This window comes from Boleophthalmus pectinirostris, unplaced genomic scaffold (genome assembly GCF_026225935.1).
Source record: "Boleophthalmus pectinirostris isolate CB_2022bp ecotype Guang Dong unplaced genomic scaffold, ASM2622593v1 HiC_scaffold_14, whole genome shotgun sequence".
Classification (NCBI taxonomy): domain Eukaryota; kingdom Metazoa; phylum Chordata; class Actinopteri; order Gobiiformes; family Gobiidae; genus Boleophthalmus; species Boleophthalmus pectinirostris.
The window spans coordinates 32216135-32234867 of record NW_026571047.1 but is presented as its reverse complement, the minus strand read 5'-3'; the positions used below and the strand labels follow the sequence as shown (position 1 = coordinate 32234867).

At 40.8% G+C, this 18733-nt stretch overlaps 1 protein-coding gene across 1 annotated transcript in view; it reads right to left on the bottom strand.

The window, feature by feature from the left end:
* Nucleotides 1-14435: 14435 nt before the first annotated feature.
* The window catches only part of rgrb (retinal G protein coupled receptor b), a 15522-nt gene continuing 11224 nt past the window's right edge, over nt 14436-18733 (bottom strand). The window contains exons 7-8 of the mRNA XM_055150627.1: nt 17472-17585; nt 14436-15505 (exon numbers count right to left, since the gene is read on the bottom strand). Coding sequence (XP_055006602.1) covers nt 15362-15505; nt 17472-17585 — 258 coding nt within the window. The 3' untranslated portion in view covers nt 14436-15361. The remainder of the gene's footprint in view (nt 15506-17471; nt 17586-18733) is intronic.

Below are 18733 nucleotides of genomic sequence, written 5' to 3'. Positions count from 1 at the left end.
AAAGAAACAACATTAGAACTCGACTAAACGATCAGAAAATTGCATAATCTGAGCCTTTTAACGCGGTTTTAAATCATTGTGAATTCCAAAGCTACTTACACTTAATATGAAAATGGTCTAATATGGGTTTTTCACAATCTTATTAATCTCTGCACTGTTACGTAAGTCCGTCCTGGATCCTGCGAGTCCGTGTCGGGGTTTAAATGAGACGCTCGTGTTTTTTTATATTGATTTTACAGGATAATTTGCGAGTGGGATTACCAAGGACACGGACCGACCCAGACTCCAACTGTTTTCACACAAATCTGCCCCAACAAAGGATCAGAGCCTCTGCGTTTTTATGTAACTGTAACAAATCACGTTGTTTCGTGTTGACCCGCAGTAAAAAGGGACACGGGGACAGAGCGTTTCTCGCGATTCAAGCAACGTTCGATTTTGTTCCTTATTTTAAGCGCGAAAAGTTGTTGTTGTTTTTCTTATTTCAAGTGCAGCAAGATGTATTTTCATATTTTACGTACAAAAAGTCTTGTTCCATCGGTGGATCATTTTATTTGTCAAGTGAAATTTACTCAAATCATGGTCAAACTTTCTTTATTCAAGTATTTGTCTGGACAGAGAGACAACAGGATGTGAGAGAGAAACAGACATTCAGTTAAAACAACAAAATGAAATCCAGTCAGAGAAGAAAAAGAAGGCCCGAGAAAAAAATATTGAAAGAATTTTTGTACTACTAATATATTTTTTTCAATATTTTTTATTCAGTGAGTGCGTATACATGCACATCAATAACCCGGTTATGATCAGGTTTTTTGAGTATCCCGGTTTCTTGATGGTGCATGTAAACGCAGTAACCCGGTTTCAGTAACCCGGTTATGGCAGTATCCCGGTTATTAGAAACCGGGTTACTGTAGCTGGTTTATTCCGATAGTAACCGGGTTACTTGTGGCATGTAAACGCAGTATCCCGGTTACTGCAACATAAAGTTGAGTCGCATGCGTCCAAAAGACACTTTCCAGCCTTTCACCACAACAGTAGTCACATAAATAAATTGACCAACATAAATAAAGTGACCAAACGAGTGAAATGACTGTAAAATAAAGAGCTGCGCTAAACCTGCACACGTACAATCTGCACTCGTACGACCTGCACTCGTGTGACGCTGAAAACTAAAACATGAACTATCTCCTATACAACACACGCACAGAACACACTTACCATCATTAGCGCCTCTTCTGTCACAGAAATAACACACATAATCCACAGAGTCGTGTCATTTAGTCCAAAAGAAACTGATCGCATCAGCGGCGCAAGGAGCGAGTTGTTTTTATCGCCGCTAACAGTTTATGCTTCTGTAAAACATAAACAAATGTGATCACAGCTGAATTATCTGATCAAACGGGCTGATGTGTCTATAGTGTTTATGGTTTATATGTTGTAAAGTTGAGTTTATTTATGCAGAAGATTTTAATGAAGAATCTGCACAGTGGATTGTGGGAGATCTCGTAGCTCCTTAGCTTCTTATGCTAAAGGAGCTCACGGTTTGTATTTTTCCTGGTTTATGAAATTGATTTAAGTTAATTTTTGCGCCTGCGCATTTGTAAGATTATGTCAAGAAACCGGGATACTCCATTTGATCATGTATACGCGGATATGAGTGTCCCGGTTTCTCAGTGCGCATGTAAACGCAGTAACACGAATACTGACAGAACCGGGATATGGATAATAACCGGGTTATTGATGTGCATGTAAACGCACTCAATGAGTAACAAACACTAGACTAGTAATCATTTCTAGATCATTGTTATAAACCATCCATCCATTGTCTTCCGCTTCTCCGGGGCAGTGACTTCCAGACTTCCTTCACCCCAGACACTTCCGGAGCTGGAGACATCCGAACAGATGCCCGAGCCTCAGCTGCTCCTCTCGACGCGGTGGAGCAGCGGCTCTACTCCGAGCTCCTCCCGTGTGACTGAGCTCCTCACCCTGTGTCTAAGGGAGCGTCCAGACGCCCTGCGGAGGAAACTCATTTCAGCGCTTGTATCTGATCTCGTCCATTCAGTCATTACCCAGAGCTCATGACCAGAGGTGAGGGGAGAAACATAGACTGACCGGTAAATCAAGAGTTTTGCCTTTTCGACTCATCTCCTCTTCACCACAACGGTCCGATACAGCGACCGCATCACTGCAGATACTTTGTTATAAACTTGGACTAATATTTCTTGGGTTAATATAATCCAATCCAAACCAATTTTATTTCTGTAGCACATTTCACAAACAAACAGTTTCCAAAGTGCTGCAAGTAAACTACTCAAATAATCATACTAGTCTTAAAAGAATAAAACCAGTAAAATAAAATAAGAGCAAAACCATAGAAGAGCAATAAATAAATAAAACCAATAAAAATACATTAAAAATAAATAAAAAACACAGAGGACCACACAATTCACAACTTTTATATCTATTTATTTATCTATATCTATATTTATATCTATGAGTGCGTACACATGCACATCAATAACCTGGTTATGATCGGGTTTTTTGAGTATCCTGGTTTCTTGACGGTGCATGTAAACGCAGTAACCCGGTTTCAGTAACCCGGTTATGGCAGTATCCCGGTTATTAGAAACCGGGTTACTGTAGCTGGTTTATTCCGATAGTAACCGGGATACTTGTGGCATGTAAACGCAGTATCCCGGATTACTGCAACATAAAGTTGAGTCGCATGCGTCCAAAAGACACTTTCCAGCCTTTCACCACAACAGTAGTGACATAAATAAACTGACCAACATAAATAAAGTGACCAAACGAGTGAAATGACTGTAAAATAAAGAGCTGCGCTAAACCTGCACACGTACAATCTGCACTCGTGTGACGCTGAAAAACTAAAACATGAACTATCTCCTATACAACACACGCACAGAACACACTTACCATCATTAACACCTCTTCTGTCACAGAAATAACACACATAATCCACTGAGTCGTGTCATTTAGTCCAAAAGAAGCTGATCACATCAGCGGCGCAAGGAGCGAGTTGTTTTTATTGCCGCTAACAGTTTATGCTAATTAGCCAAACGGTCTTAAGTTTCGTTTCTGTAAAACGTAAACAAATGTGATCAGAGCTGAATTATCTGATCAAACGGGCTGATGTGTCTATAGTGTTTATGGTTTATATGTTGTAAAGTTGAGTTTATTTATGCAGAAGATTTTAATGAAGAATCTGCACAGTGGATTGTGGGAGATCTCGTAGCTCCTTAGCTTCTTATGCTAAAGGAGCTCACGGTTTGTATTTTTTCTGGTTTATGAAATTGATTTTAGTTAATTTTTGCGCCTGCGCATTTGTAAGATTATGTCAAGAAACCGGGATACTCCATTTGATCATGTACACGCGGATATGAGTGTCCCGGTTTCTCAGTGCGCATGTAAACACAGTAACACGAATACTGACATAACCGGGATATGGCTAATAACCGGGTTATTGATGTGCATGTATACACACTCTATATCTATCTGGTCCCGATCTGGTTCCGGTCTGGTTCTGGTCTGGTTCAGCTCGTATGCAGCGCAAAAGTCCGGCATCTCAGTCATGGATGTCACGTAAACGGGAAACGGCCGTTATCCGTTTTTTCCATTTTTCATTTAAACACAAAATCGAAAACTGAAAAAAACAACAACAAAAAAAAACAAATCATTATCCGTTTTTTCATTTTGGTTTTGGAGACAAATAATGAAGAAAACTGTCATTTTTTTGTTTTCTTATTTTTGGTTTTATATAGAAAAACAAATAAACAAATGACACACGGATTCCCAGGGTCCAGGTCCATGGTTCAACACTGAATCCAGTCAACATTCAATCTAACATCAGCATCCCCTTCACATTTACAATGAGTCCAATAAATACAATATGTGAGCTGCTTCCTACTGACTGGACAGAGACAGAGTGAGGGAGAAGGTTCACAGAGGTTTTAAACAATAAGTACCAACCCTTTCCAATTACATGGGCATAGTCTTGTGGGCTTCTACCCTGTGTTTTTAAAGTTTCATTCATATGTTAATACGCCCTGTAATTAATCTCCGTGTTCCTTGACATGTTGTTTATGTTTTTGGACTTTGGAGTGTCAATGGTGAATGTATATGGGACAGATAAGGGGTGTGTCTCCAACCTTTAGCATCTGCCAGTCTGTTATGGGACACGTGTTGGGACAAAAGTGCTGTGTATTTTTCCATAAAGATGTTAACTCAACAGTTCTGCTGGTATAAAAGGCATCCAGTTTTTCTGTGCATCAGTGGGGGAACGCCGACCGCGTTGTCGAGGGACGACCAACGCACAGAGAGACGTAGGCAAAATCATGCTGAATCAACTTGAATCTTGAGACCTGAATCTGCCTGACTCAAATAAAGAGACATGTCCTGAGAACTTTTCTAACTCTCCAAGTCTCTTTCTTAAGATCCTCTGTTTAGGCTGCCTCCAGGAGAAGCTGACAGTCTCCATTCACGCTTATGTTACAAACCAGGAAAAGGTTTGGAAACATGGTGTAGTTCCCGACACCGGACTCAACGACCGACTGTGATCAAACCCACTGAAGTAAATGTGATCAGCGGTAAAATGAAGACTGCGGACGTCATCTTTTGGCGCCCCGTCGCACTCGGAGTTGTGCATCGCTGGAGAAATGATGAAAACTGAATTGTGGTTGTAACTGTTGATTCGCCGAACAGAACGGAACACGACAATGACATGGAGATGAAGAAAACTGGGCCTGGGAAGTTTTCATCGCACCTTCTGGTCTTCCTGGTTTGCGACGTAAGCGCGAATAGAGCCTATTGGCCCACACCAAAGAAGAAAAGAGAACACACAAAGGGAAAACCCACTCCTTTTTTGCCTAATTACAAGTCCCTAAATCTCATATTTAGTGAGATCTCTCAATCTTCTCAAGTCTTTCAGGCCATTCTCCAATGACACCGACTAAAACTATTCTTATATTTACGCCCAAATATTTACTCAAAATCTGAAATGTGACGTTCCTCTGTGTAGAGCTTGTTCCCACTTCTAATGAGCACAGAGACAGTTAAAGGAGAGCAGAGACCAAAACTCTAGAACCTCAGCTTCATTAAGAGTCCAGACGTTTATTTGTGCTCCAAAGCGTTCAGAAACAGATCCAGTTTGAGTCGGGCATTTTAGCAAAACAAACCAAAACACGAAGGGGTTAAATCGGTGAATAAATCAGACCGTGGGTGTGCTGGGTGAGGTCAGGCGATGGTGTTTCATGATGTGATATTATGTCTGATTGAACGTCCCCCGTGACAGATGGCGGCAGCTCACAGTTACACATCTGTCCTCAAACACACCACGCGCCACACGAGGCGTTCACTGACCTCACGGCACCAGACGTTAGATCATCATCTCACCTCCGACGCAGATTAAACCGGGCCATCGGAAAGCAGCTGTCACGGATTAATATAGAATGTGCTTAATGGTTCAATATTACGCAAAAGTGGCTCTTGTGATCTTTACGTCATGTTATAATAATGTTTCCTCCTCAAAAACCAGACCTGGACTTGTGTTTTGTTTCATTCACATGTTTAGTTTGTTCACAGCTCTTTCTACTACAAGCCACTTCACAAGAGGATGTACCAGCGCAGACGAGAGAGCAACACAGGACCACAGTCTGCTGTTCATGTCCATCTAAAAGCCTCGGGCCGCTCTTTTGAGAATAGCGAGGTACAGATCTTAGCCAGAGAAAAGAATAGGCGAGTTTCATTGTTGACAAAAGCACACGTTGGGAACGCATGCTGGGAATTATTTTGGTCGGCGGCAATAAACACTAATTCAACATGACGGACGGAGCGAGAAAGCACGTAAAGGGTATTGATCCCGGTTATTTATCCACTCTAACGGCAGAGGACCCAAGACCATTTGACCAGAAATTGGTCATAAGCATCGACGGACGCCAAATCACCCTTTTCAACCCCGACAAAAGGTGGACGAAACAAAATTTCTGGTCAGAATCGCCAACTACCTGGACAAATATTCACTTGGGCGATATCCACAATGACTTGGTGGAAACTCCTGGGCCATTCACAGCAGAAAAGATGAAAACCTCCAAGAGTCTCGATGTGTTGTTGAACTTGTTGGAGTCCACGGTTTGTTAGGATCTTCTACGTTTGCTCTGCGGATGTTTGAAAGCCGTTTAATTCACCGTTAGCGGTTCTTTTCACTCAGAATACGAAAAAGACATTTTCCTTCTTCCGTGCTTCTATTTGTGCATCTGATAATGCAGCAGGAATTTACCATTATCGGGGATAAATACGCGAGGTTACGCACTGTGTTTGACGCTATTGTGTTTCTTGCCTCCGACCAAAATATTTCCCAGCAGCAACGCGGGCTTTTAATAACAATGACGTCAGCTGAAACTCGCCTATTGGTTTGAGAGGAGAGTTAAAGAGGCTATTTTTGTTTGTAGTGGGGCAGTCGGGGCTTTCGGTGGCTTGTGAGCGAGTTGTTCTTTCAGTGTTCCTCTTAGAACTTGTTTTAACGCTTTGTTTCTGGTGACTACATTCAAAAGTCTTGTCCGGAGCAAGCGGTGACGGCAGCCGCTCCTAACGCTCTCCCAGCCCCCATGTAGAGTACGCCCATTCTAGAATCCAGGTAGAGGTTTTGGGTGGTCTAAGGCTGCGTTCAGACTGCAGCCTGAAATGAACCAAATCTGATTTTTTGGCCCCTATGTTCCTGTATCTGATCTTTTAATGACAGTCTGAACGACACAGATCTGATTTTTTCACATGTGACCAGGACACTTGGATATGTGCTCCTGAAACCGATACATATCTGATCTTTTGACATGTGACTTCAGTGTGAACGGCCAAAGTGCATTCATCCACCTACACGTTATCAACAAGACACAAACGTCACTATTCTGTGCAGAAGTAGGCGAAAATTGTTAATGAACTCTGTGTCACTGAAGTGAAGCACATCACCACTCACCACTCTTGGCTCCGTCTCCACATCCACATGTTCCTTTCAACGGACTGAACCACAAAACACCACGACCAAAAACCTCGTCCTTCTCCTTCTCAATCTCCTCCTTAAAACAAGTAAGTTGTTCATGTTCTGGCTCCGGTACGAGAGGAACTTTAAAATCTCCAGGTGCTCGATGCTGCGTCCATGTTTGGACAACTTCCGTAAACACAGAGACGCTCGCTGCGGTTGACGTCGTCGTGTCTCCAGTGTCACATGTGGGACACTTTTGGGCCGTTTACTGTTCACACTGGAGTCACATACAAGTCACATTTAACTGGAAATGTGAACGACCTCGCAAAAACATCACATTTCACAAAAAAATCGGAATTGAGCATTAAGCCCTGCAGTCTGAACGTAGCCTTTGTTTGGAGGTGGTGGCGTTGGACGGCGTGTGTGGTCGTCGGTGTATGTCTGAGTGGCAGATTACGCTGCTGCTGTTCGTTTCTGCTCTCACATTCTCTTGAAATTGTCTTAATTCTCTTGATATTGTCTCGTAAATCTCAAGTTCTCTCGCAAAGTATGATATTGTACTTTTTTTGCACTTTGGATCTGAAGGAAATATACTACAGCACCTTTTTGAATATACTTTTTTAAAATGTGTAAAATGAACTCTTTTAATATGAACTAAAATAAAGAATTGGGTAACACTTTATAATAACTACACCTTACTTAGCCTTAATAAAGCATGAACAAAGACTTAACTAATAATGAACAAAGATTTAATTAATAATGATTCACTCTTAGTAAATGCTTAATAAAGCATAATTTGTCTTCACTTGAGAAAAGCTCTCAAAAAGACTTAACTAACAGATAACAGCTGCCTGAATTAACATTGTATTGTATTATTAGTAAATCTTTCTCTCATAGTTTACTAATGATTAATAAATGCTCAAATTGTTAGTTCATGAGTAATTAAGTATGAAATAATTATGAGTAACTATTTACAGCACAGGCAAATTAAGTGCAAGTGCGAATTAGGGTAGTATTTAAGGAGTTACTAAGCATGAATCATTATTAATTAAGCCTTTGTTCATTATTAATTAAGCCTTTGTTCATGCTTTATTAAGGCTAAATAAGGTGTAGTTATTATAAAGTGTTACCAAGAATTGTATCTTTTTGCCACTATTTACTGCCTTTGTCCTATGTTTAGCCAGATTTACCTGTGTTATATTTAAACAAATATAACACAGGTACATATAAACAAACATATGATTTTAAAGGTGGATTATGTAACTTTTCTGATCAGGGGTCTGTTACGGCGCCATCTGCTTGTCTCCATGGAGATGGTGTTACTTGCTTTGCTTTACAGAATAAGAAATACATTAAAATCACAACACAAACAAATCAAAAGGTAAAGAGTCATCGTGTTAGAGAGATACGTTTAATGCTGTACTGTGGAACATTCATGGAAAGTCTAGTGTCCGCGGTGACGGGCAGGTGACCCTCCCTCTGTCCCACTTTCTCTTTTTAAACCCGTGTCTGAAATAGAGTGTGTGGATTCAGAGAAGAGACGCTAATCTCAGAGCGACTCTGGACCAGGAACTGAGACAAGACGGACGCTGGATTAGAACGAGAACATAGAAAAGTACGGCTCGGTTTAGACCGGGTTTAGTCCAAGTATAGTCCCTGTTTAGTCCCTCATTTGTCTTAGTTCTAGTTTAGACCTGGTTTAGCCCCTGTTTAGTCCCTGTTCAGTCCTTCACAGTCTTGGTTTAGTTCTAGTTTAGCCCTTGTTTAGGCCAAGTTTATCCGAGTTTAGTCCTTCACTGTCTTGGTTTAGTTCTAGTTTAGACCTGGTTTAGTCCCTGTTTAGTCCTTCACTGTGTTGGGTTAGTTCTATTAGTTCTAGTTTAGATGTGGTTTAGTCCAAGTTTAGTCCTTTATTGTCTTGGGTTAGTCCAAGTTTAGTTCCCTCATAAATCTTGGTTTATTTCTAGTGTGGATCTGATTTAGTCCAAGTTTAGTCCCTGTTTAATCCCTCAGTGGTCTTGGGTTAGTTTTAATTTAGACTTGGTTTAGTCCAAGTTTAGTCCTTTAATGTCTTGGTTCTACTTTCAACCTTGTTTTGTCCAAGTTTAGTCCCTGTTTATTCCCTCATTGCTCTTGGGTTAGTTCTAGTTTAGACCTGGTTTAGTCCAATTCTAGTCCTTGTTTAGTCCAATTCTAGTCCTTGTTTAGTCCAATTCTAGTCCTTGTTTAGTCCCTCAATGGTTCAAGTTTAGTCTTCCACTGTCCTGGGTTGGTTCAAGTTTAGGCCTGGTTTAGTCCCTGTTTAGTCCTTCGTTGTTTTGGTTTGGTTCTGGTTTACACACGGTTTAGTCCAAGTTAAGTCCCTGAATGTCTTGGTTTAGACCTGGTTTAGTCCAAGATTAGTCCCTGTTTAATCTCTCATTTGTCTTAGGTTAATTTTAGTTTCAACCTGGTTTAGACCTGATTTAGTCCAAGTTTAGTGCCCTCATAAATCTTGGTTTAATGCTAGTGTAGATCTGGTTTAGTCCCTCTTTAGTCCCTCATTTGTCTTGGGTTAGTTCTAGTTTAGACGTGGTTTAGTCCAAGTTTAGTCCAAGTTTAGCCCCTGTTTAGTCGTTAAATGTCTTGGACTAGTTCTGGTTTAGCTCTTGTTTAGTCCAAACTGCAGAGACAATTTACACACAACAAATGCATTTTTTTTTCTGTCAATTTAAATATAAATTTATTGATAATTGATAAATAAAAGTATAAAAATAAAAGTGTCTTCCTGTGTTTATATCAGTCCAGTCACTAATTACTGTGTAAAATTAGACTCTTGTTTACATTATGGTTGCTAGGTAACAGCGATGGAATTACTTGAACAACCAGTAAGTAAAATTGTAAACTTATAATTGTAAAAAAAAAAAAAAAAAACAAAACTAGATGAACCTTTTAGTAAAATCTGAAATCTAACCTCACATATGCATTTTTAAAGGTAAATTGTGTGATGGAGATGTTCCGCAGTGTGGCATTAAACCTTTCTACCTTCACACAGACCAAACCAGTCCAAGTTCCAGGTCAGATCTGTGGAGAGGCGACCCCGCTCACAGTCAGAATTGAGTTTCTCTGGGTATTTTTGAGCTATAAAAACCACCTGTAATTGAATAAATGTAAAGTAGAGCTGTTTAAAGTCACACTGTGGAACATTCCAGGCTGAACATTGAGGTATTCATAGAAACAAGCAAAGAAAAAAAAAAAAAGTGACACAGTGCAGCTTTAATCTCCTGTCGAGTCAGGTGAGGTCTGCAGAGAGAGCGTGATAATAATGAAACAGATTTAACACGGTCCCTAGAAGTTATGTCACTTAATGTGCTTAACCACGGCCCCTGAGCGACGAGGTTGAAGGTTCAGGTCTCAAATAGACTTTATGCATGTTCTATCTGTGTCACTGATGCTACCTGGAATCTCCAGTCTCTCCTGAACTGAAGGTAAAAGGAGCTGCTCACTTCAAAACTACAGCTTCATGACAAGAGTCACTCAAACATGTGAATGAAACAAAACACACGTCCAGGTCTGTTTTTGAGGAGGAAACAACATTATAACAGGACTTAGGCTACGTTTACACAGAGTCGAGTATGTTGAGGAACAAATATTTCCCTCTCTCCACTGTTTTCCAAAATAACATCTTGCACAATGCATCGCTTTCAAAAAAGTTTTCATTAAATCGACCTGCATAAATACAACATCAAGCACCGTCATAACTGCACCAAACCTGTGGGCGAAGCCTTGATTAGATTCCATTTATTTTTTGATTAATTGTATTAATTAATCATTGCATTTGTTTAGCGCCTTTCAAGACACCCAAAGTGCTTCACAGAGCATTATTCATTCACTCCACATTCTGACTGACGGAAGAGAGGCTGTCAGTCTGCACCACCAACACTCACACACACTCCACTTTCACACTGGGCAATGTGGGTGAAGTGTCTTGCCTAAGGACACAATGACAGTTTTTGCCACTGGTGCCTCCTGTGGCTCCTGATTTTCCAAGTGTCTCCATCCAAGTCCTGACCAGGCCCAGACCCGCTGAGCTTCTGAGACCTGACGGGATCAGACTTTGACAAACTGGTATGAACACACATTACAGTTGAAAGTTTTACTCAAAAACACCTGGAAAAACGTGCGTCACAGATCTGTTAAAGAAGTGGTAAATCTCTAATCTCCGAGCCTCATTGGTTTCTGGTCATGAATATGAAACATCAGTGTGTGCAAATGAAACACATGAAAAGTGTTTCAGCAGAAGAAATGTGACTGTTGCTCTGATGCTTCATCATCATCATCATCATCATCATTTATCTCACTTTACACTCAAACACCAAACTGTAGTTTTCCAGAATCTCCGCCTGAGCTCTGGAGTTTTTCAAAGATTCAGAGGCAAATTTGCCGTTTGTGTGTGAATCAGGACTCACCAAACTTTTTTCCTCTGTGGGCCACATTCTGACTCCTGACTGTGATGGGGGTCGGGGTCGGTCGTATAACAGAATAGTTTGACCCTGACGACGCAGATTATATTCTTCGAAAACCGCCACACTTTCTTTACAGATCAGACAAACTGCACGCTCCTTAAACTGAACAAAAAAATCATCCACGTCCACTGTTCTTTGAAAACTCTGTCACGTTTTTGTACTTTAACACGAGTCATTTTTCTTTCCTTAAAGGTTGTATGGAGGATTTTTGTTTTTGTTTTTTTTGTTTCAAATTGTCAATGATAGATTATAGAGATGCAGTAGCCTTGTAATTATGATGACCAAAAAAAAGAGAATAAAAATTCATCAACTCTGGACGTGGTGGGGCTAAACATTTGCCAATAGATAACGACACTGCCTCGTTATCTGTGAGCTGACAGGCTGTCAATCAAACTCCCTACGTTTCTAGCGTAACTGACCTGCCTGCGCCGCCGGTTACGTGGTTTACGTACGACTGTCACACAGTCCACAGACGCAAGACGCACAGACGCTGTTTACTCCACCAACGCAACAGTTCTTAGCGGCTTTTTTTACCTATATCTTCCTCGCAGTTTGCACAAAGTTTGTTGCAATGGGCGACAAGAATCCAGGAGCAGTTCGCCGCAAAAGAAAGTCCGTTTTTGAGGTCGCTGAAAGAAGAAGACAAGGGGAAAAGCAGCGAAGCCAAAACTAAGGTGATTCTTGATTCATTCCAGCGATGGCGCAACTGAAGCAGACGCAGGGTCTAAAGACTGACGCACTGGTCCACAAATTACTCCTGGACAGGAAACTTCTGCTTATTATGGAAACGTACTTTATTTCCAAGAGCGAGACAAACATTTTTCAGGACACGAAAGCGATATCCTATGTCTGAAAACGTAATTTTCAAGGCAAAGAAAGAGTCCACTTGCTGCTGCGTGTTGTAGCTAGTTCATTCGCACTGAATCTCCGCGCAACCTTCTCTGCACCCCTTTCCTGCTCCTGTCCCCGCTGCCCGATCCGCTCTTCCCCCTGCTCCTCACTTCTCCGGGCACGGAATCTCCGCACACCGCTCCCCTCTCCTCGCTCCTCACTTCTCGTCCGCGAACGAAATGTCCGCACACCCGCTCCCTCACTTCTCCGTCTTGCCTAACCAACACTGTAGTTAGTTGTTTACAAGTCATGTGCAGCTCACCGGCTGTAAACAAACCTGTTTCTGGCGTAAGGAGGAGAGGAGGGAGGAGGCGTTTCTACGTAGGAGCTGTAGGGGAGGGGGGGTGGTTTCACGCATGCGCAACATTTGAAAAAGGACAAAGTCGCTGGATTTCTCGTTCCTTGGAAAATCCTCTATACAACCTTTAACTGCACTACCGAACTCTGCACGTGTCACTGCAGCAAATGTAAATAATCATTTAAATATAAATATAAATACTTCATATGTAATCTTTTAATTGACTTTTATGACCCTTGGTGTAAATGATGGATACAAACGAAGGGAAATATCTGTTTTTAAAAATACCTGTGTATAAGTAAACGGGGCCTTAAAGCTCAAAAGAGTCAAATTTGTGTAATATAAAAGTGTAATTTTGTCAATGTGGCCCACACCAAAAAAGAAATGCAAACTCTAAACCTTTGGGAAAAAAAAAATAAAAATACCAGTACCAAATCTCCAGTTATACAAACGTGTTTATTCATATTATTTGTACAGAAAAAGACACTTTGTTTTGATGATTCTAAACAGACTTGGTGGTACATGTGTCCAGTGTGAGGCCTACGGCGAACGTTAAAGCAGAACTCAGGAACTTTTTCATCTTTTCGGTCTAGTATTTTAACACTTTGAGGTTTGACTTCTCTGTCCTTCAGTGTAACTACAAACATCTGTGATCATGACAAACGCACCGCGGAGAAAAGCACCGTTTTTCAAGTTTTCATGTAACTGCAGCGAAGTGTGAGGATCAGGAGTCTCCAACCTTTTTCCTTTACAAAACAAAAACGCCAGAGAGCAACGAATTTTAGCGACCGCAAGAAATCGAGATGATTATAAGCAAGAGGGCGAGTCTTTGTGTACAGTTAGACGCCTCTAAAACATAAAAGTACAATAGCAATCGGCCGTAATTAAACAAATCCAGGGTTCCCACTTTTTTTCACTGACGAAATTTTAAAACGTTTCCATGACTTTTTCACAACCTAAAGTGAATTTTCCATGACTTTTGTGTAGAATTGGATCAGACTTTTAGGGCTAAAGATGAAATGATAACCTTTTCTACTCACTTTATAGTTTGGGATTATAGTTTTTTAACATTCAAAATCCTGTCAGTGCATTTATTGTCGTCTCTTTTAAACAAAAGACGCAAAAAGTGTTCAGAAATAATCGTAATAGCCTCATGAGAACTTAACAGAACGCTGGAGTTGCGTGAAAGAGATACTAAAATTCCATGACTTTTCCAAAACTTTCATTGAATTTACAAAATTTTCATGATGTTTCCAGGCCTAGAAAATTACAATTTCAATTTCCATGTCATTTCCTGGATTTCCATGACCGTGGGAACCCTGCAAACTTTTGTTATTCAGCACAACATTCCTGGAAACCGTCTGACCTCTAAGCATTAGGATTCGTTCGCTCGACAGTAGGCAGGTACTTTTTTTTTTAACCAATCACTGCTGTTTAGTCGTGACATATGTAAGGCCCCAAATCCTGTAGGAAGAAGAACAATAACATCTTTCCCCTTGATAAAATTCAACAACGAACGCAAGACGCCACAACAAATACAAATGCGACAACACAACAAAAAGCCACAACAAACCAAAAAAAAGCCACAACGGAAATGACCGCGGGACTCTGTTTTAATGCAAACGCCGCAACAAATACAAACGCCACAACACAAACGCAAATGCCGCAACACATCAAAAAGCCACAACGGAAGTGACCGCGGGACTCTATTTTCCGACGGACCGATCAAGCGGCAAGTGAAGAAGAAGAACTACAACGTGAAACGAATAATGATAAAACAATAAATTACTTTTACTTACGTTTCCAACTTCTCCGTTCCTTTACTTTTCACGTTGTAGTTCTTCTTCTTCACTTGCCGCTTGATCGGTCCGTCAGAAAATAGAGTCCCGCGGTCACTTCCGTTGTGGCTTTTTAATGTGTTGTGGCTTTTTAATGTGTTGTGGCATTTGCGTTTGTGTGGTGGTGTTTGTATTTGTTGCGGCATTTGCATTAAAATAGAGTCCCGCTGTCATTTCTGTTGTGGCTTTTTTTGGTGTGTTGTGGCTTTTTTTGGTGTGTTGTGGCTTTTTAATGTGCTGTGGCTTTTGTATTAGTGTTGTGGCTTTTTAATGTGTTGCGACATTTGCGTTTCTGTTGTGGCGTTTGCATTTGTTGCGGCGTTTGCATTAAAACAGAGTCCCGCGGTCATTTCCGTTGTGGCTTTTTTTTGGCGTGTTGTGGCTTTTTGTTGTGTCGTCGCATTTGTATTTGTTGCGGCGTTCGCGTTCGTCGTGACCCCTCTCGGCTTCCGTACAAAAGCCCGACGAAAGCATGCTGGTGTCGTGTCTTCGAGCAAGACACGTCACTCTACTTTTTCTACCGGGAATGTGAGATTAGCAGTAGTTGGAGGGATTGACGGCGCTTTTGTCAGTCTGTCCCGGGGCAGCTGTGGCCACGGGTCACAGTAAGGACAATACAAACGTAAGACATTATTAAAGGCATCAGTGTTAATATCATTATTATTATTTTAAACCGTTTCCATCACGAAAAACACTAAACAGTTGGAGTTTGACGACGTTAAAGTGTAACATGAAAAACGAGTGTCTGAGTTCTGCTTTGAGTCCAACACTAACAGAGTATAATACACACAACACAACTCTTCATCGCTTCATCGCTTCATCCTCTCATCTTCTCGTCTTTTCATTTTCCTTTCTTTCCCTCCACAGCCTCGGGGATCTTCTGTCCCGTCAGAAAGTTCCAGACTCCAGGACGATAATACTCGTTGTGGAAAGAGTAGATGAGAGCGTTAAAGATCGGGTTGGTTTTGGCGATGACCGGAAGAGCCTGGGTAAAAACGAAAAAAGAGGGAAAGAAAGAGAGAAGGATAAAGAGAGGAATAGAAAGAGAAAGAGTGAAAGAGAGACAGAGAGGGAGAGAGGAGAAAGAAAGAGAGAGAAAGTGAAATAGAAATAAAGAAACAGAGACAGAGAGAGAAATAGGAGAGAAAGAATGAAAAAAAAGGAAGGGAGAAAGAAGAGAAAGCGAAAGAAGGTGAGAGAGAGAAGGATAAAGAGAGAGTAAGAAAGAAAAAAGAAAGAGAGAGAGGAGAGAAAGATAAAGAGAGAGGAGAGAAAAAGAGAGCAAGAGAGAGAAAGGCAAACACAGGGAGACAGAAACAAAGAGACAGAGGAAGAGAAAGACACAGAGAGAGAAAGTAAAATAGAAAGAGAGAGAGAAAGAAAGAAAGAAAGACAGAAAAAGAGAAACAGGGAAAGAGAGAAAGAGGAAGAAAGAGAGAGACACAGAAAGAGAGAGAAATAGAAAGAGAGAGAAGAGGAAGAAAGAAAAAAGAGAAAGGGAGAGAGGAGAAAGAAAGAGAGAGAAAGTGAAATAGAAAGAAACAGAGAGAGAAACAGGAGAGAAAGAATGAAAGAAAAAGGAAGAGAGAAAGAAGAGAAAGAAGGTGTGAGAGAGAGAAGGATAAAGAGAGAGTAAGAGAGAGAGAAAGAGTGAGAGAGAGGAGAGAAAGATAGAGAGAGAGAGAGAGAGAGAGAGAGAGAGAGAGAGAGAGAGAGAGAGGAGAGAAAAAGAGAGCAAGAGAGAGAAAGACAGACACAGGGGGACAGAAAGAAAGAGACAGAGGAAGACAAAGAGAGAGAGAAAAAAGAAAGAAAGAAGGAAAGAAAAAAGAGAGACAGGGAAAGAGAGATAGAGGAAGGAAGAGAGAGACACAGAAAGAGAGAGAAATAGAAAGAGAGAGAAGAGGAAGAAAGAAAAAAAGAGAAAGGGGGAGAGGGAAAAGAGAGAGAGAGCGACAGAAAGAGAGAATTAGAAAGGGAGAGACACAAAGAATGAAAGAGACAGAAAGAGAGACAGAGAGAGAGAAGTAGGAAGAGAGAAGAGTAAGAAAAAAGAAAGAGAGAGAGAAATACAAAGAGAGAGAAAGAAAGACAGAAAGAAAGAGAGACAGAGAGAACGAGAAAGACAGAGACAAAGGGAGAGACAGAGAAAGAGAGAGAGAAAGAAAGACAGAGAGAGAGGAAGAGAGAGACACAGAGAGAAAGAGACATAGAGAAAGAGAGAAAGAAAGAAAGAAAGAGAGAGGAAGAGAGAAGGATAAAGAGAGAAATAGAAAGAGAGAGAGAAAGACAGACAGAGAGGGAGAGAGGAGAAAGAAAGAGAGAGAAAGTGAAAGAGAGAGAGAAAGACAGACAGAGAGGGAGAGAGGAGAAAGAAAGAGAGAGAAAGTGAAATAGAAAGAAAGAAACAGAGACAGAGAGAGAAACAGGAGAGAAAGAATGAAAGAAAAAGGAAGGGAGAAAGAAGAGAAAGCGAAAGGTGTGAGAGAGAGAAGGATAAAGAGAGAGTAAGAAAGAAAAAAGAAAGAGAGACAGAGACAAAGGGAGAGACAAAGAAAGAGAGAGAGAAAGAAAGACAGAGAGAGAGGAAGAGAGAGACACAGAGAGAAAGAGACAGAGAAAGAGAGAAAGAAAGAAAGAGAGAGGAATTAATAATGGATTAAATTATACCTTTTTAAGACTCACGCAAAAAAAACTCCAATGTGTGAATTTTTCCTTTATCATTACTGGACCCACTGCCATGTTTTTCCATTGTGTCTTTTGGCAAGACATTTCACTCTTTTTGTAATTATAAAGGAGAAACAGCAGCAGAAGCAGAAACAGTGATAATCGTCGTCTCTGCTCCTCACAGGCCCAGATAATAAACCTTCTCCGCACACGATAAGGGGGAAAAGTTCTGGATATTTTTCCTGAACGTTCTTTTGGACACAGACCGCGAGAGAGCGACGTACCATTCTGATTTTAGGCGAGATGACGGTGACGTCGGTGAAGCAGGCGATCACACACATGAGCACGTACGGCCCCCAGCACATCAGCATCGTCTGGAGAGGGAGGGACGTGTTGAACTGAGACAAAGAAGAAAAAAGAGAAGAGTTAAAGCACCCAGGAAATGATGAAAGCAGGAGTAAATGCGCCCCCTGCTGGTGTTCTGTAAGATAAGATAAGATAAGATAAAAATAATCCTTTATTGTCTCCCATGGGAGAAATTTGTCTTGGGACAGGGGGTCACATGTTTTATCAAAAAACAGGACGACACAACACAAAGCAGCACATAAACAAACACCATAAAACAAAGTAAATATGAGACCAGTATGACCACGAGTGATGCACCAACAAGACCCTTAAATTATCCTTAACAGGCAAACCCTTGCATTCTTCTGTTCTATTAATTATTGCACATTCCCTAAGCCTATGTGCAGTTTTAGTTATAATTATTGCACATTCCCTTAGCCTATGTGCAGTTTTAGTTATAATTATTGCACATTCCCTAAGCTATGTGCAGTTTTAGTTATATTATTGCAATTCCTAAGCCTATGTGCAGTTTTAGTTATAATTATTGCACATTCCCTAAGCCTATGTGCAGATTTAGTTATAATTATTGCACATTCCCTAAGCCTATGTGCAGTTTTAGTTATAATTATTGCACATTCCCTAAGCCTATGTGCAGATTTAGTTATAATTATTGCACATTCCCTAAGCCTATGTGCAGATTTAATTATTGCACATTCCTTAAGCCTATGTGTAGCTTTAATTGCACATTCCCTACACCTATGTGCAGTTTTGATTGCACAATCCCTAAGCCTTTTATAATTATTTTTTAACTGCACTATCTGAGTTTAGCAGTTTAACAGCTAATGGCACAAAAGAATGTTTGAATCTGTTCAGTTTACAGTTTGGGACCTGAACCTTCTGCCTGACGACATCAACTCAAACTGACTGTGAAGAACATGGGTTGGGTCATTGATCACCTTCCTGCCGAGCTTCCTCACAGTCTCCTCAAAAATGTGCTGAAGTGAGCTTGGGGCCACACCCATTATTTTACCTGCTCTTTTAGTCAAGGTAAAAATCTGTGCTTTAAGTTTGACTGACAGGTCACCAAACCATGTTGACATGCCATAGCGTAAGATAGATTCTACGCATGCTTTATAAAACAACAGCATTACAGCATGGTGTATACATAAATGAACTTCTATAATGTAATATATCACATGTA